Source organism: Parus major, chromosome 7 (assembly GCF_001522545.3).
Source record: "Parus major isolate Abel chromosome 7, Parus_major1.1, whole genome shotgun sequence".
Taxonomy (NCBI): Eukaryota; Metazoa; Chordata; class Aves; order Passeriformes; family Paridae; genus Parus; species Parus major.
Genome location: NC_031776.1, coordinates 19,829,997 through 19,857,049, shown reverse-complemented (window position 1 = coordinate 19,857,049; position 27,053 = coordinate 19,829,997). Strand labels below are relative to the sequence as shown.

General features: G+C 36.4%; 1 protein-coding gene across 8 annotated transcripts in view; it reads right to left on the bottom strand.

The window, feature by feature from the left end:
* Positions 1-20,758, bottom strand: part of GRB14 (growth factor receptor bound protein 14) — a 42,941-nt gene extending 22,183 nt beyond the window's left edge. For 4 of the 8 annotated variants that reach the window (XR_001522861.3, XR_001522863.2, XR_001522862.3 and 1 more), the window contains exons 1-2: positions 20,661-20,758; positions 2,598-2,754 (exon numbers count right to left, since the gene is read on the bottom strand). Coding sequence is in view for 5 of the 8 variants with exons in the window: in XM_015635128.3 (XP_015490614.1) it covers positions 2,598-2,754; positions 20,661-20,723 (220 nt within the window). In the remaining 3 variants the exon portion in view is untranslated. The remainder of the gene's footprint in view (positions 1-2,597; positions 2,755-20,660) is intronic. The other 4 variants (XM_015635129.3, XM_015635130.2, XM_015635131.2 and 1 more) reach the window with 4 other exon arrangements.
* Between the last annotated feature and the right edge of the window lie 6,295 nt (positions 20,759-27,053).

Below are 27,053 nucleotides of genomic sequence, written 5' to 3'. Positions count from 1 at the left end.
GGAGTATTCAGACAGCTGTTAGATTTTAAAGAAAATGTTCAGTAATTGATGGATGAATTATTAATTCACATCATCCTGGAGTTTACACAGACACACACATTTGCTCACAGCACTTCTCCTTTCAATAACAATTCACTTAACTTATGAGATGAAAAAGACTTTTCAAATTTACATGGATAAAACATACAACAATAACAAATAGAAAACAATCCCAAACTAATCCATCATTTGAAAACTATTTGTTCAAACTACTCTTCCAGTGCTTAAGAATATACATAAAGCAGGTTGAGTCTGCTAATTCTTTCTAACAAAACTAGATCTAAAACAGTATTATAAAAGTAACTCCATTATTGTTAAGTACTCTAAAAATATATAGGTGATATCTCAAATTGTTTCTTTTCTTGGCCGGTAATGTTGAATTGTCAACCAAAACATCTAGAAAATTATTTTACTTTTAAAATGAAACATTCACCTTTTTCTAGAATTACACTGAAAGCAGCTGGAGCAATTATAAGACTGCATGATGAATGAAGGTCTTCAGCAATTTTGAGAATATCAGAATATTAGGAAAATCAATTTTACTAATTACTGTATATTGAAATCTTCCAAGAAATCCTACAGATTGAAGAAAACACATTACTTGTCAAAAAGTGTACTGTGGAAATACACAAAGCTGGAGAGACAGTGCCATTGTTGTTCTGGCATGCTTTCTCAAAGGTGTCTTCTTCAATAGTTACTACATGACTTGAACACCAGCTACACTATAAAATATAGGAAACACTTCTGTTGTTTATATAGTACTGTTTTCTAAAGCCATTTTGTTACCTCTTCTTCTATAGCAGTCATTTTCAGCCTCAACCCAGATTTAACTCTGACCTTACTATGTGTTGGAACCATCTTACAGCTGATACATTCAGTTCAAAAGGTTACAAATGTCTTTGAAATCTTACAAAGCAAGGAAAGAAATTTGAAAAACGTTTGTGTCTGCCTTCATAGGATAAAGGAGTATAAAAGGGCAGAAAATAGTTTTAGCTTTTGTAGTTCATCCTTAAAATACAGCTGTTAAACATAATTGAGTCAGAGATGCACAGTCAAGTTTATTTTCAACAAATGCACAAGTCTGGATTCCCTAGATGCATCCAGAGAAACACTCTAACAATAGCTTTCAGCCATATTTCAATATCTGGGGGGAAGGGAGAGAGTGAGTGGCCAGGGAAAATGTTTGTGGGGGTGTCTGATTTTTGTTTGTGGTATGTACATTTTTTTAAAAATCAACAGCACTGGAGTTACCATGTACCAGCGCAGTCTCTTTTGAGAATTAAGAACTCCATGGAGTTTTCTATGTATTTTAGAATGCAGGAAGGCGTCCAGAACATCTTCTTTTTCAAGCCACACTTTGCACTAGCAGATGGAACTGCCCTTGAAGTTGCAGAAGTACTACCTTTTTTAGCTCTAGTACAGCGCCAAAGTTCAAGAATAACATGGAAATTTGAGTGATGTGAAATTATAACCATCTTTCTTTGGCATTTGTCTTCTAGTAGATTTTTTCTAACATAATTTCCTATCAAAAGCATACACAATACTGAAACACAGTGCTGTAAAAGCAAGTAAGACTGTCTAACTTGAGATTCAGTTGAATATTACATTCCAGCAGTGGGCTTCTGAACTCCTCTCCTGCTAAGGAAAGTCTTTCCTATATTCTGCATTCTTTACATCTCTGAAAACATCCCTTTTCTCCCTACAATTAATTTGCCTTATGTTTTTCATACGGCAAAAGTACACCTCTACACTTCAAAAAGGAGCAGAGATCAGAAGTTATATTTTGAAACCATAGATTACATATTTTCAACTGTATAATACAAAAACAGGAGTTTTACTACACTAGAGGAACACTGTTGATGTGAAAGGATTTCAGAACATCTTGTTATCTGCAACTTAAAATACTACACATACACTACAATACTTCTACTTCCAGCTTCAACACAGTTCACTGGTCCTGTGTGAAAGTTTAGAGGAATGGGGTTTTTCTCCCTTTTAAAGTAGCACTGTCCCAGAGTTCACCATAAACCTATCCAAACCAAATGTAGCGTAGGAAAATAATGTCAGCCCATTCTGATATTATTTCTGAAAACTGAGTCCTATAGTAAAGATAAAACAGCACTATGTAATCTCTTTCTGTTCCCGATGTCAGATATTCCACTCAGGTGTGTTGGGAACAAACAGGATTTTATTTGCAATGAAAATATCCCAAGTCTTTCTAGAGATAAGCAGTGAATACCACCCATAAGAGAGGAAAAACTGCCAGAGAAAAACAAGGTAGAGTAAGAAGGAATTTGCAGTGAGAACTTTAACTGTTAGTGTATTTCGAATCATTCTTACAGATACAGATCAAGCAGTGTGAAGCAACTATACCATGGAAAAAAATCTAGTTTATACCTATGCTTTCAAAAATAATCAGAAGCAACAACAAGAAAAAATTCACACAAGACTTCTCGTCATTTTGCTTCCAAGCCTTTCTATTACAATTGTACTTCCATGTGAAAATGAAAATCAAACACCTTATTTACCATCATATCATTATATATTGTTAGTCTTACCTAAACCTGTGTGGGTAAGTTGTTCAAAGAGAGTCCAGCTGTGGTCATCAACATAGTGGTTCTTCAATATCAAGAGCTGACACACATCCCTGGCTGTTATATCACTGGGTACTTCCAAAGCTCTGCTAGTATCATCTTCACTATACACTTTGATTACCTGCAATAAATAAAAGCTCTAAAATATCCATAAGGCTAATCTTAGCTTCCATTATTCCATATATATTGCTCTCTCAGCGTCATGACAGAGACAAGAACCCACACACAGAGAATGCAACATGAAAGACAGATATTCTTCTCCTGTGCAATGGCATAATTGAAAACAGAACAGCCAAGCAAAGCATATTCCACTTCTAAATTTGGCTACTGGGTATCCCTTGACACAGGACACTGGACAGATTGGTGCATTGTCTTTAGAAAAAACCATTAATGGAGAGATAAATAAATGCAGTGAAACTACATCCTTAAGAAAGCTGAAAAAGAAACCACAGAGCACAAACCGCGAAACTCAAGAACTATATGACTCTATGACTCAAGACTCTACTGCAGAACTGTAGAAAGATTTAACAAAGGAGGTAGTTCAGAGAATGGCAGTCAGACTCAAGATGCTCACAGTTCTGTATACAATAACACAGGAGATGTTAGAGTGGCTTCAAATTTTGACAAGCAAGAATTGGAGTTCTTGCACACACATCCTCAGTTTAATCGGTGTTCAAGATGCTTTTAACTGACAAAATACTCCTCTCAGTTTATTGAATTTATCCATATTCATGAGAATGCAATACAAAACTCTCCTGAAATTTATGCACAAAACCTAAATACCATTGTAAACCCGTCATTAAACAACAAGATGCAAGTTCTCACTTTAAAGACAAACAAGCCTGTTACTGTCAGTCATTCTTAACAGCTGCCTTACAGAATACATGCTCATTTCAAGCATCTAATAAACAACCAGAAATGTACTGTGCTCTAACTTGTCAAGGCAGCTCCCTCTCTGGTTTGTTCTGGAGTTGGTAGGAAAGTGAGCAAGGAATTCCAACTGTATCTCCTGACACCTGTGTCTTCTCACCAACAGAAAAAATCCAAACATAATTTAAAAAAAAAACCAGGTCCTTTCCAAACATCAGATCAAGGAAAACGGACTCAATTTTTAAACCACACTGAGATTTTAAAGCACACTGATGGCCTTACTCCTCTCCAAAAACCTATTTTTCCTAGTGGAACTAAAGAGATACAGAAGTTTAGTTCCAAACTGTGGCCCTGCACATTAAATGAGCATGAAGTCCATAATAATTTGCTTTAATTGCACCTAACAATTGCTACTCTGGCCACAACAACAATCTTCAGAATATGGCAAACATTAAATTCATGCTCCTAAAGAGCTGGAAAAACCTATCCCTACTTATGAATCAACCACCTCAAAGACAAAACTTTCAAGGGAAATAGGCAGACCTCGGAGAAAGAAGATCCAATGTTTCCATAGGCCTAAGCTGCAGCCCAGCACTGCCATTTAATACAAAAGGCAAAAAGACCACATTGCTAATGAATTCAATACTGCCGAAGCAGCCATGGGGGATGGCTGCTGGTTGGTTTTGTAAGACATCACTTCTAAGCAAGGGAGACCAGAAGCAATGCAGCCTGCTTGCAGAAGAGCCTGTTTCCACACACACAGAGTCCTACTCCAGTCACACAGAAATGAGGTTTGGCCATTCAGGATAAACCAGCATGAATTATTTAAATTCCTGCAATATCTACAATGATTCAGAGTTGAAATCAAAAGATGTGTCTGGCAGGGTGCACTGTGGATGGGCTGTAGGGGTGACTAGAGGAAACAAGGTCCCATTGCCTTAAGAGGTCCCACTCTGGGAAGCACTGAAGGTCACAGACAGCTTCATGTGTCTGTCCAGCAAGTCTGTGTCAGGCTGAACCTAAAGGAATTTACAAGCTGAAATGCCAGAAATGAGAGAGACAGAAGAGAAGGTAAAAGCAAAGGAAAGAACTGAAGCAACTTTCCAAGTACTGACAATTACTCTAAGTCCCTTCCAGCTGAAATATTCTATTGTGTTTCCTAATATTCTCGCAGTAAAGCCAGGGTGCGAATCCATGTTAGCATGCTGGCTAGGGACTCTATGGCACCAAGCAGCAACTGCAGCTTTCCCCAGGCACTCATCAAGTTCAGTGATATGCTTATTTTACAGCAAGAGCACGTACAGCCCATGCTGAGGCTCTTGACGGATATTTTAACAGAAATTCTTTTTAAAAGGGTTAAGAGTCGCAGTGCAGATGACTTCACTCTTATTGCTAGAGAAACAGAAAAAGAGTTTTTAAAATGCTGGAGACAGCAACCAAGTCATGATAATGAGCTGCCTGTGGCCATTCAGCTCAGGGAGTGGGAAGCCTTGGAGGTGGCCTTGGACTACTGGAGCTGAGCTAAAGCACAACAAAACAACACAAAAAAAAAAAAAAGAAAAAAAAAGAAAAGAGAGAGAGAGAAAAACCCAGTTTATATTCTCTGTGAATATTCTCACTCAGCTGTCTAAGTACAGGGAAATAAATCTTGCTCAAGTCTAGGAGAACACATAACCCCAGCTCACAGCTATGATGGGGTACCTTACAAAACACAAACGCTGTAACCTTTTTCTCTTCCTTGCAAGGAATTCAGATGCAGAAGGAGACAAGTCACCTAATAGAATCTCATCATCTTCTGTCACACATTTTGCTTAATGAATTGGTGTAAATCACATCACTTAGAGTGATCTTTGAGGGTTTTTTTAATTAGAAGTTGTTCAGTATGCACTTGGTGCTATGTTTGAAGCAAAGTATCCTGTAAGCTCGCTGGGAATGTACTTATTCCAAGGGAAGTGGATCAGATGAAAAAGTATAAATTCAAAATCTCATTTTTCCTTAGAAATATGCTGTAATACTTCTCTTCCTAGAAGCAGAGGATGCTTTGAGAATTAAAGGGTGGCAGAGCTATGCTAAAGGTGCAGCCATGATGGCTTCATATAGAAATGAATTGGCTTGAGTGATCACTTTATTTTGATTAATGGTTCACACCATGTATTTGACTGGCCAGTCATCTCCACTTTCTTCCATTTTTTTTTTTTTCCCTGAAAAATTTGTCTGAGAAGTAGCACACAAGAAAAGAGTTGCTAATTGAGAACAAGCTCTCATTACAGTTTTCATTACTCTACACTCTCAAACTTTGCTCCAAAGCGAGCTGTTTCACTTCCCTTGACTATACCTATTAGTAGACAGAAAAAGTTGCTTCAAAAGCACTGAAATTTTCTTTCCAGTCTAGTTCATAGAGATTTTAGTTTTTCCCATGGCTAGAAAAATAAATACCTCAATACCTTCTATTTAAGTTACTGGAAATAAGAAATAAGCAGCTCCAAGATCTTCCTATAAGAAGAAAACACCAAGCTCAGCATGACAAGCATTAATCATTTCCACTGCCTATGGGAGCAGGCAAGGAGGTACAGCATTCCTACATGTTCCCTTTCCATTTTTCAATACACTAAAAATCAGCCAAGATTCCAGAATTATGTGCAATGCATCTTTATCCCTCCAAAAATTATTTTTATAAGAAATATTGCTTCAAAATGAAATATAATATTGTTTATATCTCACTAATCAAATGAGCTCAGAATCTAAAATAAATATTGAAAAATACAATCAAATATTTAACAAAGGAAAATAAAAAGAAGACTCTATAATTTTTTACACTAAAAAGTAACCAGAAGAAGCAAAAAAACCCCAGCAATTGTTTAAAAGAATAAGTAAAAGAGCACATAAGGTAAGCAGTGTGGGAGGAGGGAGAAGCAAGAGAAGCAAAGCTGGACTCTACTCCCCCAAGTCTTCTTCCCGACTCAACCGTCATTTCCACTACAATAATTAAATAATATGTTCATAGACTTTTAAGAGAGGGTGTCCAAGTCTGATTCTTCAGAATCTTCATGCCATCTGTTTCGGAAGTTCCAATCTGCAGAAACAGCACAAACATATGCCCTGCACTGAGGAATTTAAAATTTCAAACCAAAGTCCTAACGTGTGAAAAAAGGCAGGTAGAACCCACAGAAAAAGAACCACTAGCACACAGATTCCACATTTAGGTGCCTACACCAATATGACCTGACATTGATATGATTCTTAATGCTTCTCTATAGCCGTTGACACAGTGGGGAGTCAGCACCTTTAAAAAAAAAAATAAAAATCAGGCCACTTTCATTTATAAAGATAAAAGCACCTAACTTTAGCTTATGATTTCTAAAATTATTCTCCCCTCCCCCCATATAAAACACTGCACATTTTTGTACTTACATTATAATTTCAGTCACTTTTTTTTAAAATGCAGAGTTATTGTATGCAAAACCGGGCTTTGAAAAGTCTTACACTCCAGGGTGTCACACTTCTCCTGAAATGCTGGCCTGATACTCTGCTAACCCTTCTCTTCAGTGTTAACAAACAGGCTATTTCCCTGCAGCATTTGTTCTCCAACTCCCAACCCTGCTGCCCGCTAAACAAAATTTTTTGCTTATTGATATTGGCAAAGGGTAGAAGAATTTGGAGTGTATTTTAACTGCAATGGAGGCACTTGGAAACTTCTAGCATTTTGAACTGGTTTATGACTTCTAGCAATAATCTGTCTTGGTTTTAGTGAGAATCAGCATAATTCTGCATTCATAAAAATAATGAAGAGGTTAAGTCACAACTGTTGTTAGAAACAAATAACATGTTAGCAAAGTGTACTGTCCTCTATCAGCTGTGAATGCAAGACTTTCCCTTTAAATATCTCAGACTACAGTTAAAATGTCAGCTTCCAATATTTCCTCCAAGGGGAAGATTTCCAGGCCAAAAGGATTCATGCAGTTTCCAGAAATCTACGCCTGTCATTAAAACAAGGTACATACAACACCTAACTATACATGTCTCAACTTCTCATTTGAAACACAGTACAGCTTCAAGAGGCAGAAGGAACACTGCTCCTATATTCTGTCTTGTAATGACACCAAAGTGCAAAGAAGGAAGAGCAAAGTCTAGGAAAATTTTCTATCATTCCCTCCACAACCTAGAAAAATCTCATACTTTTTCCATAATCTAACCTTTTGAAAATGACATTTCAAAGAGCAAAAATAATGCTAATTTCCAGCCTTTATTCAATATAAGAAGACAGACAAGGTCAGTTTCTCTAGCAATTAATAAATTTGTTGCCTCAAAATATGAAGAATTTTTTTAGAACTAAATATTCTTTTAGAAGGTATTAAAAAACTTGTTAAATTTCATGTTAACAGTATGCATATATTATCAATGAAAACAATTTCTACTTATTTTCTGTAATAATCTTCTGTAGCACTATATTTACTATGGCACTATGGCAACTATCAGTATTCTGCAGCCCACAGTCACGCCCCTCCTTCAGACTCCTGGTACAAACTCCATGCCCTCCCTAATCCAACCACCCATGACCATCCCAGGAATGAAAAAATTACACCAAAAATATAAACTGAATAGCAATGCAAAGAAGTAACAAAAAATACTTTATATTACCTATAGGCAAAAAGGTCCAATTCTTACTTTTGAAAGACATACTTGCCACCTGGCTTTGGGCAAGTCAGAATTAGTCCCTCAGTTTCACTTTTTACAACATGGGGCAGGGGAAATGAAATCTGTTTCTGAACCGAAAGGTAACAGATTGAACTCATTAAGATTGGTAAAGCACTTATACCTCCTCATATGATTGCTGCTTTAGACATGTAAATATGTTGTATTATAAAAAGGGAGGTTAAATTATGCAGATCTCCAAATTGTAATAGGCTATGTGTAAAAATACACCAGCAAAGTTCTTTCAAACAAAGGTTATGACAATCACATCATGATACTGGGAAAAATGGCAGAATGAGGACAATATGACATGCAATCATGACAGAGACAACGTCAGTAAAACTGAAGAGATACAGAGTTTGAAAGACACAACATGGAAGTTAAAATTTAAAAAATCATCATTTAATCCTGAATTTGATACATTTGATTTTACAATATTGGTCAACAAAAACAAAGTACAGCTACAAGCAGTAATAAAAAGGTTACAGAAGATTTAATTTCCTTGTATAAAACTGAGCAAAAAGGCAAAGTCTAGAGAAAGCCACTGACACATTTTGGACAATTAACTCATACTACAACTACTTTTAGAGCAAAAAGTGAGATTTTTGTAAACTGTATGAAAATTAGATGATACTTGACCCAAAAAATTACAGTAATTGAAGAATTGAATAGCAACAGTGTCAAGTTCAACATCTTTTAAGTAGGAATGGCAGTAATAAATAGATTAAAAGTGAAAGATTTACCACCAACAACGGCCATTACCACACAGGAGGGAGAAATACAAAAGGACCTACAGAAGTAAAATCCACAACAAGCTCCATAAAAAGAATGCACATTATTTATTAGGAAAGGTAGGGGTGGATCAAACAATTTATTTAAAAAGGGAGTCTCAAGTTAATCTACCTTACCAAAATTTTTCTTTCAAACTGTAGAGATTCCAAACAAAGCCAGTAAAAGCGATACTTCAAATACAAATGCTGTGTGTAAATAACTAGAAAGTTGTGAGGAAATTTAAATATTATCAACAAAAATTTCAAATAATACACTTCCATGGAACAGCAGAAATTAAGGAAAATTAGCAGACTTGCCAAATGATTAAGCTGTCAAAGGAGCACTTATACAAGATAAACACACCGCACAGAAGCTAAATCATTTATTCACATTAATTATTCACAACCGATATGGAAGAATATGTTCCCAGATCTAGTCTTCATACGTGAAATAAAATTGTCAGTTTAAAAGGAGGGAACACTGGAAATAAAAAGGCAAATAGCTAACAAGAGGTTATACAGTCTAGAATTTCAAGAAACTGAAACAGCAAACCTCAGCCCATCCTAGCACCAGTAGAAATGGAGGCTTAGGCTCCATCTGTCACTTCATCTGATGTACGCTGAGTAAAAAGTTCTGCTCAGACCTGAAAAAGTGGAAAAGCCCAAGGGCAGATTAACTCTGGGGTATCTCTTTGTAAATTCATGAGTCACCAGTGCCTATCACCAGGCAGCTAAGAAAGAATCTACTAACATTACCTAAATCTGTCTCTTTGTAAAAGAAAACCTACTCTTAAATTTAGGAAAACTTTTCTCCATCTTGTTCATAGCAATTCCTAGACTGATTTAGAGTAATCATCATAATTCTACAAAATCTCAGTGGGGTAATGCAGTTTACACTGACTGGTATCAGTAAATTTTCCCAAGTCCTTCAAAAGAAGAGCTATAATGAAAATTAAAAAGTTATGAAGAAAGAGACTATAAAATACACTTGGAATGCACAGTTCATTTTTAGAATAGCTGTCTATAGTCAAACAATTTCAGGCTCTTACTCATATTAATGCTTAAATCAGAATGGAAGAACCATATCTTACCAGCCATGATAAAAAGAAGTCTAAGCTATTTTTCATTAAAATATTATTAATGCTACCTTTATACCTTAATACCTGACACAAGGCTATTTGCAAAACTTCTTGGCGCTGGGAAAAATAAATGGCTCCCTATTCCTGTCTTCTTAAGACTACCACTTAAAGAGAGCTAATCCAACATAGGTCCCTTCTCAACTCCAGCGCACAGTATGTACGGCTCTTCAGTTAATCTAAACCCACTGTGTGGATGATCAGGAAGGCAAGAGAGTTTTACACCTTCCTAGCCACTAAAAACAAGTTAATTAATGGTGAAATTTCCATGTAACATGGGTAAAAATCCTTAAACAAGGGAAAGTAATTTCAAAGCTCAGCTGAGCCCATAATCCAGCCACTGAGTAAGTATACACAGGCTACTCTCCCTTAAGCCAAGCATCACAACATCCTAGTGTTGGAATCACAATGCTCCTTCATAGAGTTCAGCTCATACAATCCACCCAACACAGCTCAGTTATATAAGCTAAATGTACATGCATTATGACCCATTATTTTCTCTTAGAGATACCTTATTAATTCTCATGAAATTCACAGAAGATTGCTAAAATAACCAGCAAGGTACAAAAATCTCCTTGGTAATGGCTAAGAGTTTTTGCCCTCAAACCAAGCCCTTTTTGATAAAGGTTCAAAAACCTTATTGTTTGACTTGAAGAGATTAATATTCAGACCAATCTTGATTATTCAGGTTAATAAAAGTGTATGTTCACAGAAACTTTTCTTCATGAAAAGTTAATTAGTGGATGTGATCAGCTTTTTAGCCTTATTAGTAAACTTAAGGTATTACTATCTTCAGTCCTCTGTTTCCACACTGTCTGCTAAGTCTTAGCTTTATATAGCATATAATATATTATATATAGTAATATATATTTAGTAGTAATATGCAGGTTTACCTTTTACTACATACAAAAGCAATATTTAGAATGCACTTACCATAGACAGATGGAAAAATATCCAGTTAGCCTAACTTGACTTAAAAAGAGGGATGGAACAACCACACTGGAGGATTCAAAGAATCTGACTTAAGAAGGCATTTAAGTATTTCACTTTTTTAAAAAAGTTTGTCAAATAGAAAATGAACAGAAAATGATAAAAGTTACCAGTGCTCCAGTGTTTTTATCCCCCAGCCTAGAAATATGGTAGAAATTATCCACGTCCTACTCTGCTTTTCAAAGAAGTCATGTCTGAAGGCAGAGGAAGAAAGAAATTTAAATATGGAGCCACTAAAATACACTGCTGTTTTTTGTTTTCTGTGTACAACAAAGATGAGGGCAAAATGTTATCAGCCTCATGTTTGTATAGTGTGTCCCTATTTATGTCAAGGCACTAACATTATTTAAATGAGGCTTTCTGTATTTAATAGTGCAGTTTGTCCAACATATCCTTCGCTTGTCAGAGATAAATAGAATGCTGTGTTCCAGCACAAGAGAAAGCAAATCTGTTACTGCCGCGTTCTGGCTGCAGTCTATGTTTCTGAAGAGATACCAGCTATAAAAAGAAGTACCTATTGTTTCTACCAGGTTTTTCACACCATGTTGCTGGTTTCTCAGTAGAGCAGATCTCTTGCAAAGCTGAGAAAGACCAAGTCTCTGAATAACACTGTTAAGAGACCAATTAGCTTCCTATTTCCTTTGCAGCAGTCCTGAAATAGATTTTTTAAATAAGAAAAAAGAGAACAGATTTTTTCTTAAAAATCTCTTTCGCTTTGGCCATTTTAAACAGAAGTTTTGGCTTGAACTTTAGCACAGCTTCAAAGAGAAGAATGCCTTTATCATCAACTATATCAACTGTGAATTCCCCTGAAGGTCACTAGAGGAGAAAATAATGTAGACTCCAAGAAAAACCAAAGTTCAGATTTTTAGCTGAAGAAGATACAGTCTGGAAATTTTGTCTGTATTTCTGGAGTAGTACAAGGAATATCCAGAGCAAATATGACAAAGGCCATGTAGGGTAACCCACTGTAATAAATGGCTGATTTACAATGCTGAAATTCTTTGTCACTTGGTGTATTACAAAAAGCCTGCTTTGCTAGGTCCAACTATAACACCCTGCCTGTTCAGTACTGTCATCTCTGGGTATCTGTTTCTAGTCAGTGGAATATAAGAGCAGGGTTTAACTGTTGTAGGATAAGTATTCTGACAAAATATTTTATTTCTCAGCATTTCTGAACCTTTTTTTTTTATTCACATAGCATTTTTCCCTCTGGCAAAAGCATAAAATTGAAATAAAGAGTAAATTCTACAGTAAAGCTAGTAAGTCTACTCAAACCACATAAAACCTTCAACTATACACTGTTGTGTTATTACAGATTTGTTAGTGGGTTTTGTTGGCAAATCCAAACTCCTAAAGGAACAGAAAAAAAGATGAGGGGCATCTGGGCATGGAAAGCAGCCCCAGTAACTGTTTTGCCCAGTAACTGTTGGCAAAAGTGTAATAGTCACCAAGTGCAGCAGAGTAAAACAAGCAAATAAAGTGAAAAAGGAAGATAGTAAGTGGGTGAAGTAGCTAAAACAGGGTGATAATTCCAGAAATTTTCTCTATTTTGATAAAGTTTACCTCCAGTCATTTGTTCTAAAATGCAAATGAGATACATAGACTGAGCAGTCTTCAGTCATACAGGAAAACTGAGAAGCCAGCAGCACATTTCCCATCTCTACGCTTGTTGTGATACCCTACATTCAGAGGTCTGCTGGGTTGTCTGGCTGCTGCTTCGCTTGCCCACACACAAGCCATGTTCATATTACCATAAATGTATGCATTTTATTTCTGTTATAATCATCCTACAAGTCTTGTCAAGCAGGATACCCAAAAAGACGGTGACAGACACCAGTCCAACAAGTTACAATCAACAGGACCAAAGGAAAAATGACAACACTGAGAACTTGCATATGCAGCTGATGGGTATGATGAGCTATTGAAGCCTGGCTTTCAGGCTAATAGAAGCCAAGCTGAGGCTATTCAGTCTATATATCATTTAATTGCTAAACTCTTGGAGAACAGGATTGACTAGCTCAGAAAATCAGTCTGAGTGCTCTAAAAAAAATTCAAAACACTGTGTTTGGGCAAAGGTTGTCAGATGCAGGAATGATACAAAGAGTGATGAAATGAAACTAGAATGATGAAAAGACTGTGAAAAAATCAGAAAGCACTAAAGAATAGTGGGGCGAAAAAGGGGATTCTAATAGAAAATAAAGCATTAAGGCCATCAACTGAACACCTCCTCCCAGGTCTCGGTCCCTCATATGAATTTTAGTGGTGCCAGACAAAAAAGGTATCAGAAAAAACACCAGTTGCAAGAAGTTGCTACTGCAGGGATGTGCAAAGCATGGGAAAGATAGGAATAAAAGATGTCTCTCTAAGTTATCATTTTTTATGCCCAAGCATGAGTTTTGGTGAAGATATTGGTCAGCAGTACAAGACAGACACTTGGATCTGCCAGAAAAAGGAGATGAAATATGAGAATGAAAAATATGTGATAAAATTTGAGATACATGCCAAGAGTCTATCAACTCTGGGTGAAGAAGGTGGATGTGTATTCTTAAAGTTTGCCTTGCTTTGTACTGCTCTCAAGGCACCCATTATAAACTATAATGCTGCAGAGTAAATCTGCTCTTATATAACTACTTTAAACTATGAAAAACTGGTTGCCTTGAAATAATGTAAACATAAATAAAGGGCTGAAAGCAACTGAATAGAGACAACTTCAAAACAGACAATTTAGGAAGTCACAACCAGTGTAAAAAACTTATAGACTGGAACTGGGCTAAAATCTCCAGTGTTACCACAGAATGATGTCAGTTGAGGCATTTTGATCTGTGGAGGGTTGACATTGTCTAGACACCTGGCACTCACCAAAGCCACTCTATCACTTCCCTCCTCAGCTGGACAGAGAGAAAATATAACAAAAAACTTATGGGTCAAGATAAGGACGGGGAATGATCACTCACTAATTACCATCACAGGCAAAACGGACTCAACTTGGGGAAACCAGTTTTTTATCAAACCACAAAAAGGCAATGATAAATAAAACTAAATCTTAAAACACATTTCCCCACCCCTCCCATCTCCCAAAGTTCAATTTCACTCCCAATTTTCTCTACCTCCTCCCTGCCAGTGGTACAGCAGGACAAGGAACACAGGTTGCAGTCAGTACATCACACATTGTCTCTGCTGGTCCTTCCTCCTCAGGTGGAGAACTCCTTACACTCTGCACGTGCTCCAGCATGGGCTCTTCTCACAGGTCCTGCCAGCACCTGTGCACTGTGGGCTTTCCACAGGCATCACAGCCTTCCCTGAGCATTCACCTGCTGTGGCACAGGGTCCCCCAAGGGTCTGCAGGTGGTCTCAGCACCGCCATGGTCCCACATGGGGACCGCTGTCTCACCATGTTGGCACCACGGGCTGTGGGGGAATCTCTGCTCCAGTGCCTGGAGCATCTCCTCCCTTTCCTCCACTGACCATGGTGTCTGCAGGACTGTTCCTCTCACATGTTCTCTCTCTTTCTTCTGCTGCAGTTGCACAGCAACTTTTTTCCCATTCTTAAATATGCTATCCCAGAGGCACTTCCACTGCTGATGACGGGCTCAGCCTTGGAGCCAGCTAGCATTGCCTCTACTGGACAAAGATGGAACTTTCTAGAAGCTTCTGACAGAAGCCACCCGTGGAGGGCCCCCCTTCCCCTGTTACCAAAACCTTGCCATGCAAACCAAACACATGATCAAACAGTCATAACTTCTTTAGGTCCTTAGGGTGGCTGTTGTTTTGTTGGGCTGGTCATGCCTCTGTTCCTGACCAACAGGCAGAAAAACAAGGAGTGAGGAAGAATGGGGCATGGGCAGTACCTATAGCAACTGCATGAAAATGAGGAAGAATGCATGTCTAAATATGAATAATTCCTTGATTCAATGTGATGAGTTTTCTTCGTGCTCACTGATACAGCTTCAGTTTATCAAAAGTGAAGAAAATTTTCTAATTTTTCAGGTACTTGCTTATGCATGTTGAAAGTAACATGTAAGAGACATATAAGCAAGGGAAATTTGATCTTTTGCATGAGATTCACACCAACACCTTATGTGCCGTTTGTTGAGTTTCTCCCTTCACATACAGCAATGCAGCATAATCAGTACGGGGTTTACTTTAGCAGAAATAGCTATTCAGCAGTAGCTCTTGATACATTTCAAGGCCAGATAACACAGCCTGAAGGTCAAGTTCTGACTTCTTGAAGCCTAATTTATTCAAGAGGAGACTAAAGTACTAGAGCTAGAAAATGGCCAAGCACTTTCTTCAATTGATGGAAAAAACGTTTTTTTTCCCAAAGGATTTCTGCCCACAGAAGAGGATTATGAGCAGAGTAGGGCACTAAACACTGCCAATTTCCTTGGTTACTGTATGAAGAATGTTAGATGTTCAAAGAAAGCAAGAAGAAACTGAAAAAAAACATATCAAAGATCTGTTCAAGAACTGGAGACAGAGAGGAGACAAAGTGCAACATTAATTGTACCACTAAACGTTGTCAAACTATACAAAGGACAAGTAATGACCAAGTGCATTAAACCACTAAGATTTTAAAAGACTTTTAAAAAGCTCTGTGCACTTACTACTTACCCTCTCTTGGGCACATACACACATACGTCTCTATCTACCCTTCATGGCAACTATGCAGCACAGTGCTTTACATTTTAAATTTCAAGACCACTCTGGAATACCTGATTGCTTGTAGAGATTGCAAAGGTAAGAAAAAAACTCCCTTTCCCTGCCTGCACCTGAACCATAGGGACTGCTAAAGTTAGTCCCATTTTTACTTCATTTATACATGTGGGATCATTTTTGTACACAATAAAAACAGTAGCAAGTTTTACCGGCTTCATGCTAGTCAAAGCAGGAACTGACTGGTCAACCAATATATGATGGCTACATCAGAATCCACTTTTAGGTGCCTGCTTGAGTATAAGGAGTACATATTCATGGCAAAAATTGGTCTAAAATTATTTTCAAGGATAGTTTCAGATCTAGATTTATCTGGCCTATATCATAAGGAAGGGGATGAGTGCTGCAATGCCTTCCCTGGAGGAGGCTCTGTCAGTAGCTCTTTCCTAAACAGTCCCTGGACCTAACCAGAGATTTCCACAATGACAGAAAATGCTGGTCTGCCACCCTCCTTCTTCCCTATCATCCATCATTGAATCACTAGCCTCTCATCCTCTGTCACAAGCCAGTAACTTAATATCTGCAAGTACTGTACAACAGAAGACTGAATTTTAGGCAGTTTATTAATCCTTTCAGAGCTAACATGGAAGTTGTATGCTCCCTCAAGCAAGGATCTGAGATAGATACTTGTAAAGTTAGTTTAACAAAGTTTTAAGTATTAGAAGAAAGGAGGAATTCCAAATCTCCCTGAACAAACTGTAGCCATCCTAGCACATGTTAAATACACAGAGGTGGCAAGACCTTTCTGTAAATGTAAATCCTAGCTTGGCCTTCCAGCAATCTTAAACATAAATTTCTTTCAAAAAACACACTACCATTCTTCTGAATTCACTTTGGGTCTCTTCCCATCCCCACATACATTCCTCCTTCTCAACCTTCCTCAACTCTTTTTCTGGCGCGAAACCTTTATTCAATTTGCAACAAACTCTGCAGTCTATTATGATGTTTTATCTTAGTAATTTATATCTAAGACATAATTCTGTACTGAATTGCCAGTCATGCCCATCATGATTTACCTGTGATTATCCCAATTACCTTCTCTCAGATCCCTCGATAATTCATTAAAGAAAATATTCCATTCTGAATAAAGATTTTGAATTCAAAAATTTCACCTCAACCGCCACAGTTTTTCTGACCACTGCTCCTTAAGCCTTTAAAAGCCTTTAAAGTCCACTCAAGTCCATCTCCCACTCCCTCCATCTCTAAAAAACCTCTCAGCAGTCTTCAAAACTTTGCTGGATGCTGCCTTATATTACTGAATTATAGAAATAATTTATTACTGTATTATAGAATCAAAGAATCCTAGACAGGCTTTGGTTGGAAGGGACCTTAAAGATCATCTAGTTCCAATCCCCCTGCCATGGTCAGGGACACCTTCCAGCAGGCCAAATTGCTCAAAGCCCTGTCCAACCTGGACTTGGATTATATTATTTATTAATGCATTTCTTTTATTTCTATTACTGTATGAAAGACAAAAAGGGCACTGGTATTGTTTTTGCATTTTTAAATTACTATTTTTCAAACTGTCCTTATGAAGAGATGTTTCATACATGAATGCTTGGTCTGCATCCAGTAATTTTATAAAAGGTATCCATTTAATGATACCATTATCATGTCACTTAAAGTGCCTTTTGTAAAATTCCTGGATTAGCATGCTGGCCTTTCATCTCAGGGATCCAAACGCAAAACTGAAAAATTACTTTCATGCTCTTAGGCTTGCAGACAGACATTACTAATTCTCAGTACAATTTGGCTTAAGTGACCATTTTTCCTTGGGGGAGGGTAAGTGCTGATTAAAGCAGCATGTGATTTTGGGCCAGAAAAATAGACAGAATAAAGATGCAAGAGCATCTTGAAATTTGCATGCTTCCACCAGTCCTAGATTTGAGCAATCTAAAATCACATCTTCATTTTCTGATCAATATTTCTTCAATTTAAAAGACACAATACAATCTCTTCAAGAATTGCTGGAAATTATTCAGCTGCAATACATATTGACTATGTACACAAGGTCTTCTACTTACTGTGTAATAAATCTAATAGACTTGTAGGTGTTTATATTGAAGAAATCATCCGTCTTTGACTGTAAAACAATGCCTTGAATGCATTATAACCTTTCAAATCTTATTGTTTTAACTACTTTTAGAGGAGTATGAAGTTATTAATACAAAAGATAGAAACATTTACTCTGAGCTGGATTAAGTATATGTCTAGTCTATAAATACAATAAATCTGGTTTGATAGCACTCAATATACATAATTGCCCATGCTCATTAAGCGTTTATTTTTCCTATTTGTGTTACAAGACCCCTCAGAACCTAAACAAGGCCTCGTAGCTTTAGTTAAAAACGTATTATTTAAAAATAAAACACATCAACTGTGATAAGCACTTCACATCAGACTTTAAAACAGAAAGTATAAAATAACTTTGGACAAAGTATATTAGACATTTTGAATGAAAATGACAAAACTAAGTGTTCAAGAAGTTGGCAGAATAGTTGGATTAGCCCATTGACAATGCAAAATTTCACCTTTTGTGAGATGGAAAAAGAAAGACTTGCAATTTTTGCAGTATTGTGATTAAAATAAACTTCTTACACAATTACCTATTCCATGAATTTATGAAATAATTATTTTTAATGACTGATACTCTAAAACAGTATTTAATGAGCTAATGCTTAAGTTTCTCTTGTCTATACAGTGTTACTGTAAAAATCTTACTTTTCCAGGTCCTTCAAGTACAATAAAAAATAGAAATTTCACCACTTTAAGTCAAAGGTTCTAAAGCCCATGAGAAATATGAACAAATTTATAACGTATGTCACCCCTTACCAGCATGGCTCTTTCCTGCCTACCTTCCTGCTTTCCCTTCCTCCAGTATTCTAGTTCTAGAAATGAAGGCATTTCTATGGAAATAACAAAGCCCATTCTGTAGAGGGAAAAGATACCTTTAGAAGGAATTCTACATGCATAGATATAACCATCACAAGCCTTAGCAAGCCTAGCAAATTTGGCACACAGTGAGACCTCAGTGAGGACACATGCCTTCAAGAATTTTTTGAAACAGTGTGCAACCCAATAGCTACCTACCTAAGGCAACACCCTGTGCTGCTTCCTCCTACTGCTTCCATTAATTTTACTTTGGGCTTACAAAGTGCATAAAGAGAAGAAAAACCAATAACTGTTGGCAGCTAATTTGATAACAGGATGGAAAAAAATGAAAGAACGTGCAGAAAATTATCTTACTGTGAATTTGTCAAAAAAATCTTGTATTTTCTTGGAGAATTATTATCTTTGAACATTAAAAAAAGAAAAATCAATCAACTGAAATATACACTACATTTAAAACTGAGTTTCCCAGCCTTCTGAATGCTAGATTGAGCAAAGTTACACCTCTCCCCTCCCACACAGCACCAAGTACTGCTGTGTGCATACCAAAGGAGTCTAACACAACTACATGCTGCAAGAACAAAGACCTTCCTTCTCCTAACATACAATTAACAAAATCCAGACAAAAGTAAAATAACTATGACAACTGAAGATTGGAGCATGGAAGGGGTGTTAGGGGGAAGAGAGGGCTGAGAGGTGACCACAAGATTGAGAGGATGAGAGTTGAGAAGTTAAACCACCATATTTAAAGGAGTATTTTTGAGAAGTGTAACAGAGATACTGCAAACTGTTAGATAGCACTGTGTAAGAGCGCATCTTGCACGTATCTAAATGTTAAAGTTACTACAACAGAAAAATAGTATATTATTGTGTTGTAAAACAGCAGCATGATCTAATCTGTACCAATCAAGCCCAATAAAACTGTATGTTCACAGGCTCCCCCTCCAACTCAAACAATGAAATAATATAAATGAGCACCATATATCCCAAATCAGTAAAAGTTATGTGCTTATATACTTCTTTAGACTTACAGGACTAATACCATAAATATGTGCTGCATTCCATGTAAACTGCTCATGAGAACCTTTTAATACTGTAGTAATATTTCAGTGAACTTTCATTTTTCACAATGCTGGTACATTAAAAGCCACTGAGTAACAGAAGAGTCTATTAACCATAAGTCAAGCACATTATGCAGCAATAAGGTTTTGAAAATATCTACACATTTACAAAATAAATCAAACTAATTAATAACTTACAGCTTGTTTGAAATAACTTCTCATAAGTTAATATATCTGGCTCAGCAGAGTCATATTTCTGTACTTCATTTCCGTGTGTATTTTTAACTTCACAGATACCCCCAGCGCATTGAGTTACACTAGGCAATCCTAGTGCACACAGTTGTAATCATTTTGCACTGCTTACACTTTTTACTGAGATAACAAAAAAAAAGGCAAGCTACAGTAGCTGTGGAAAAACACTGTACAGAGTCACCCTCATTCCCAAAATACATGATGGGCCATCTACTATTAAGGCATTAGGCAGAAAAGGTCAGGAAAAAGTACATTGTATTTAAGGCTCATGCAAAACCTGTGGAAGGAGACTCCAGTAATCCTCTGCTAGGAACAGTATTGTAGCCTTCAACAGAGGCATATTTTAATGCAATCATGACACTTTAAAAACTACATTAATCTGTAAGAAAAATAATTTCCTACACAAAGTACAAAATTATAGTAACAGAGAAAAGAGCACCAGTAAAAAAATTCAATTATGGACACATATATATTTATAAGCAAACATACATCACATAATGAATTCAAAAATTTCTACATTTATTAGAAAAGAAACATTATTGTTACACTAGAGATATTTTTAAAAAGTGAAAAAATAAATATTGTCATGTTTAAACATTGTTATCAACCCATACTAATGTCAGAATTAAAATACTGATTTAAATGCCATACCCTTTTCTGCAGAGTTATTGGCATAACTGCAGGCAATGTTACTCTTCTGGAAGACAAACTCATGTCTGCTTTTCACAGAACTTGCCAACCTTCATCCAGGTGATAACACGAAGCAGAACAAAGCAGTTAGCAATATTTCTTGAAACCTAATTCCTCATAACCTAAATACTGGAGAGTCAGCACAAAGAAAAGACTAAGGCTCTAATAAATGTCATTCCATTTATGTGAATTCAGCCCTACTCAAAGCCAATGACAGAACACACTGGGGTAGGACAAACCAGAAATCAACCAACCAAAGAGCTTGAAAACTTGTGTTCTGTCCTTGGAAATGCCCACACTATCTCTGGCTATAAAAATAAGCAGAACAACCTGCATTTCTATCACTCAGAGCTTTGTCTTTACTGTCAAAACAAAACCAAATCATTAAAGACTGCATTCTAACACTTTACACAGAATGGTTACAGTCTTGGGGCTTTTTCTCTGGCTTTTTCCAGGGAAACAAAATATTCTTCAGTGCCTCTGATCTTAGAATTTCAGAAAAGTAACTGAGCATAAGAATAGATTTAACAAATCCATGGAGTTTAATTATATGATTCTTAACTACCTTAATTCAAAGCAGAAGCAAAACACCCCTTTTACTTTAAGTAATGCAATTACTACCTTTCCAATGCAACCAAGGCCTGAAAAAGTTGCACATAAAATGTTACAAGAAGTGAAATTTAAGACTGTTTTATGAACCCAAGTTTTTGATCAACTCTATTCACATAATTATTTTATGTATCAACTATCTGAATAACACATCTGTTTTCATTAACATGGTTTGACAAAGGAAATTTGGGTGTTTTCTTTCTTTCTTTGTCAAAAAAGGTAACATTTTGTATTGCTTAAATGATAAGGCAAGCTGTAATCTTTTTTTAAAGGTCTCATAATGCACTTAATAGCAGAATTTTTTTTCTGCTGTTATGCAGCATGACTAAGCAATATTCCCGTTGTAAACCAAGTTATTAAACAGATGACAGAACTGTGATATTGGGTATTTCTTTTGTAATTCTTGACCAAGCAATTCTCATCAGAAAAATTGCTTATTGTAGCCAAAGATTGCAGACATTTAAAAAAAAAATATTTGTATTAAGTATTCATAGTGTATTGAACAATAACATGTCAGATATGCAGGCTACTGAATTTCACAGGCAGTCACTGCAAGTATATTATTGATCATACATCTGATGTACAGGTCCTCAAAGTATTCAGGACTGATTCAGTAAATATTACAATAATCCATACTATATTTCAATAATATATATATAATATTATATATAATAAAATATATATTTCAATTAAATATATTTCATATTTATCTGATTTTTACCCCTCAGTAACTGGAAATGAGCACACTCTGTAGTAATACCAAAGTATATAGAAAAGAATCCCATCTCCAAGACATAAGAAACTGTACAATGACAAGTTAAAAATAAACAATTTTATTTCATGTGATATTCTGAATTGAGAGTTTTCCAAATCCTAAATCAGTATTTAAATCCTAAAATCAGTACTGCTGAGGTAAGTTCTGTTGGTGAACAAGAGGAGCAAACAACACAAATACAAAAAATACAGCTCCCTCCAAAAACTAAAACCTGCGTTGCACTGGCATTTTACCAGCAGCTCTCAAATAGTAATGAAATACTGCCATGGAATAGGAAGTAAAGATAAATATTTTCCTAAAATTACAAAACCTGTTGTCCTTGATTGAGACACACAGGATGGAAAAAAACTGATAAGAAACTGATTACAAGCCACAAAAAGAATTTCTTTTTGGAGACAGACATTTGATCTTCATTGTTAGCTTTAAAACAAGAGCTTGTAATAAAACCATAAACCAATTAAAATACAGCATTATTATTAAATAACCCATTTCCTTGCCTCATAATAAAGGTTCATTTTTAAGTTGGACTCCTTTTACATTCAGTTTATAGCAGTACGAGATCCATAGCAACTGATCTTTTAGGTTTAAGGTATTTATTTCATTTTATTTTTGTACAACTCCAATATCTTTATGATTGTTTTGATAAAATAAAAAAGTATTTCTAAGATCAAATTTAAAGCGTTAATTATGTAACATTTGGAATTAACATCCTTTTCTACAAGAGATAGCTATGATAAATGTCAAGTGTTTGCAATTAGGTTTTTACCTTTCAGGCACACAGATTTTATTTCCTGTGGGAGCATATTTTCAAAATTCTATAATATAGCTCCAAAATTTTGCTGTAAGAGTCAGATAAAAACTTGTGGCATCAGAGCTCGTTCCCATAGGCATTTACTCAAGGAATATTAGGCATGCTTATATTTGCAGCACCAGGACAAAAAAACCTCCCTCTACTCTTTTTCCCTTGGATCTTACAAAAAAATGTTTGGGCAATAGTGACTGCAGAACCTGCAGCATTGCATTAGTGACTTTACCAGGAAAGAAACAAAAATAACCCAAGCCACTTTTCCTTACCCTTGGGTACTGAAGGTCCTTGGCTTTTGAAAGCATGTGCAGCTTTTTGCTCTATGAATAAAATTGACCCATTTGTCTGCAAGGTGAAGCAAAGGCTTATTTTCTTCAGTGAAATTATCTGTATTGTATCTTTTCCAATCACATGAACAGACCAGACCCATTCAGAAAGTAAGCAAAAACTTAAGTGCTGAATTTGACTTAGTAATAAAAATGCTTCAAATAATGATTAGGTTTTAAGTAACAGTATTACAGTAATTTATCTATACTAGTGAAAATAAACATGGTTGCACCCAAGAGTACTAAAAATAACATTACGGAATATTTTCTTTTCCTAAATTTCACAAGCACACATTTAAAAAACTTAAAGTGCAAGTAAACTTCTAAGTGCAAGCCTTGCAGAATCACTTCACCATGTGAAAGTCAAGAGGAGCTCTACTAATAAATGTGAGATACAGAAAGGCTGTGAAAGCCAATTATGCCTTCAGGGAAACATATACAACCACTCTTGTTTTTTCCCCCATAGATAAAAGATTTCACGTGTTCATGGCAGGTCTGTAAGGAATTTTGCTGGTGCTGGTGGACAGGAAGGAAATCAGATCCAGCTCTCTTGCTTGAGAGCTCTGTAAAATGACTATGTTTATGCAGCTTTTCACTCCTATTTTTGTCACTAAGCTACCAGATACAGTTGTGAAAACATTGTGCAGATACTTTTTAGATACTTCAAAATACAAACCACTTCTACTTCTTGCCACTTAAGAAAGCGTGACTAAATGGAGTGGGCAAGAATTGAAATGCCCTTAGTAAATTAGTAACTCCAATAAGGGTTTTATAACAACATATGGAATAGAGATATCCTGCTAGAAGAGGAAGGTCAGTGATGTCCTTAAGGCACTGAATATGGAGTCACAAGAGCTGATCTATTCCTAGCTCTGCCAGATATAATGCAGGAATGTGAGCATTTATAGGTAACAAGAGCAAATCAGACTCAGCTTTTGCTTCTGTAGATGGAAAAAAAAAAAATCTAGATAATATAAATCCGGTAAGGTTTATAAACATTTTTGATGCTATTTTTTGTACTTGTCTTTGAGCTAAGGCAGAAGTTTATTACACAAGACCAAGATAAATCAGGTAAGTTATTCGTGGTGCTATTTGCCCTTCCTTGTGTGAGCACTCCTGTCTGCCTGGCACAGTCACTTTGTCTCTTGAGCAGAAGAGCCCTTCAATATGTGACCATAGAAACACACAGAGGGTGTTTTTTGCACAGGTACATTTACATACACTTGACAAATAACTACTTACTTTAAAACCACCCCAGAAAAGAGATGTTTCAAAGTGATTGAGTTGTTGTTTTTCTATTCATATAGTCCTTTACACAAAGAAAACTAATAGGTTTTAGTCTTCACACAGAGCATACAGTACACCCTCTTGGTGGGTCAATAAGGACTGGTGCAGATGCAGTTGCACTAGAACAGACTTTATTACCTGTGAAGCAACATAGATGTTGCTTTACAATGCACCTTTGAAATTCACAAAGAAGTCTGAGCCACAAGGAACATAAGTTCTTCCGTTCTCACCAATTTTCCTCACAAACTTGGGGGATCTTAAAGCACCGTTACACATGCTCCTTGCAAAGGTTTTCAGCTGCCTATTTTTGTAATCAATAGGTTCAAACCTGATAGAAAAGCACACTGATGTAGTCCTGTCAGCTGAATTATTTAAGAAAACTCTCGTATTGCATGGGCTTCCCTCTTGCTACATAGCAGTAAATTCTAGCAGTTATGAGAATAAATTCTTGCGAACTTCCAGCCTGTTTCTCAACAGCTGATACCATTTCTGTGCCATTATCAAGAGCTTGCAGCTGTTCACAAACACCAAGTCTTAATGTAATCAGTAACAGGAGTTATCATAACATAACTAATATAAAAAGGCTATTTATAGCCCAAGAGTGCAGTAATTGAAAAATCCCACTCTGATCACAGGACAATCTAGTGTATATTGATTTCCTGTGGATATAACATCAAGCAAAGAACCTAAGACAGACCTACCAGTATGCTGTATAAGCATATCAAAACCAGGCAAGAACACCTCATCAGTATCCTAATTAGAAGCACAGGCACACCTCTAAGATAACCGATATACGTTTCTCTCTAGAGACTTAAGCATTAAATATCATGTACACTACTGGGCTAAAATATGAGCTGATTAGCTGCAAATGAATGTTCTCTGACTGAAACAGGAGAAAAGCAACTTTATGTTGTTACTAGAGCAGAGGTCTAATTTCTTCTCCCTCTTAATTTCTCCTCCCACAGCTGCCCTTCTTGAAAGATTTTTGTTGGCCTGATTAGCATTTTTTTTTTTTTTAAATCTTCCCATTTGAGGTTACTCCCATCAGGACTAAAACATGAGAGGCATGCTTAAATATCCTGTCTTTAAAGTCTCTCTGTTCATTCCCAAATCAAGAGCAGTCAAAAAAGTTTGAATATTTGTAGAAGTAGCAGCTTTAAATATGTTGAAGACAAATGTGGAGAACATGGCCATTGGTCAACTGTTATCTCCCACTTACCATTGCCAAATTTGACCACTTGCAAATGCCATCTTGTTAGTAGGAATAATCAACTGCTAGAAAAGTTTGGAAACTCTGAGCCCTGAAATCCCCAGCTGGAGGCTGTATCAGTTACTGCCTCTGCACACACACAAGAAGAGATCAGCACGAATTGTCCATAGCGGGATGCACATCCACTGCTTGGCTATCAGCGCTCCTGCTATAGCAAGCGCCAACAACTATTATCCTAAAGATAGTCAACTAAGTGATCTGCAGATGTTAAGACACAGATATAAATTGTTCTCTGCTACACAGGGTGTTAAGAAGGGTGAGAGATCTCAGGGTTCTTGTCAGTTTCTCTACATTTTATTCTGCAAGGGAAACTGAAAGCAGAGAGTGAAGCATGATATCAGCAGGCACCTTAAAAAAATGTGTCCTTTTCCTGGCCCAACAGTGACATCTCCAATTGATCCAGATTACAACTCGAGCTTGATCTCTTAATTACACTGCAACAGCATAAAGATTACCACTACAAAGAGTAAAAAAGAGCATGAAGCAAAAATCATGGGGAAACAACCACACTGTACCAGTGGCTCTGGTATTATCACATGAAAGAACAAGTCCTCAGTTATCTATTGTAAATAGATACAAGAAAATATGAATGTATAAAGAGTATTAAATTATTTTATCAGTCACAAATATTCAATACTACTCTACATGGATGATCAAGTTAATTCCAGCTGGTGAAAACTGACCAGGTTCAACAGTGATGTTTTTATGGAGGCATGGGGCTTTTTTTAATATAAAATCTAAATTATACTTATTGTGTCAACATTTATGCACAGAAGTAGGACAGGAATATGCCTCTGCTTGTTTCTATAGTTCTCAAGCTCTTATTTGAAAAGATAATAACTCAGAACATCAAAAATGCAGCAATCCAAGGATATGCTAAAAACTGCACCAAAACTCCTAGTAAAAACTGATCTGAGTTTGAGCTCCATTCTTCCATTAATGCCTCAACACTAGAATAACTAAGTTTTATGATGATAAAATCATGAAAATTCAGTTGTCTTACACACTTTTTAGTGAATTACAATGTATGGTAAAGTATCTTGTATTTTCTCTTTCTGATGAACACCTTTTCATTCAAAAGGGGTTGTAAACCTTTATTAGGAATCATCTAAGTTGTCAACTTTACTAAACCTGTAGCATTTTAGTAATTTAACTATTAATCATTGACCATCCTAGTCACATTCAATGCAACTATAAGCTGTTATATGATATAAAAATAGCAGTAGCTGATATAACCAGGTATTTAAAATACTGGGCAATGAGACAACAAAAGCAGACCAGA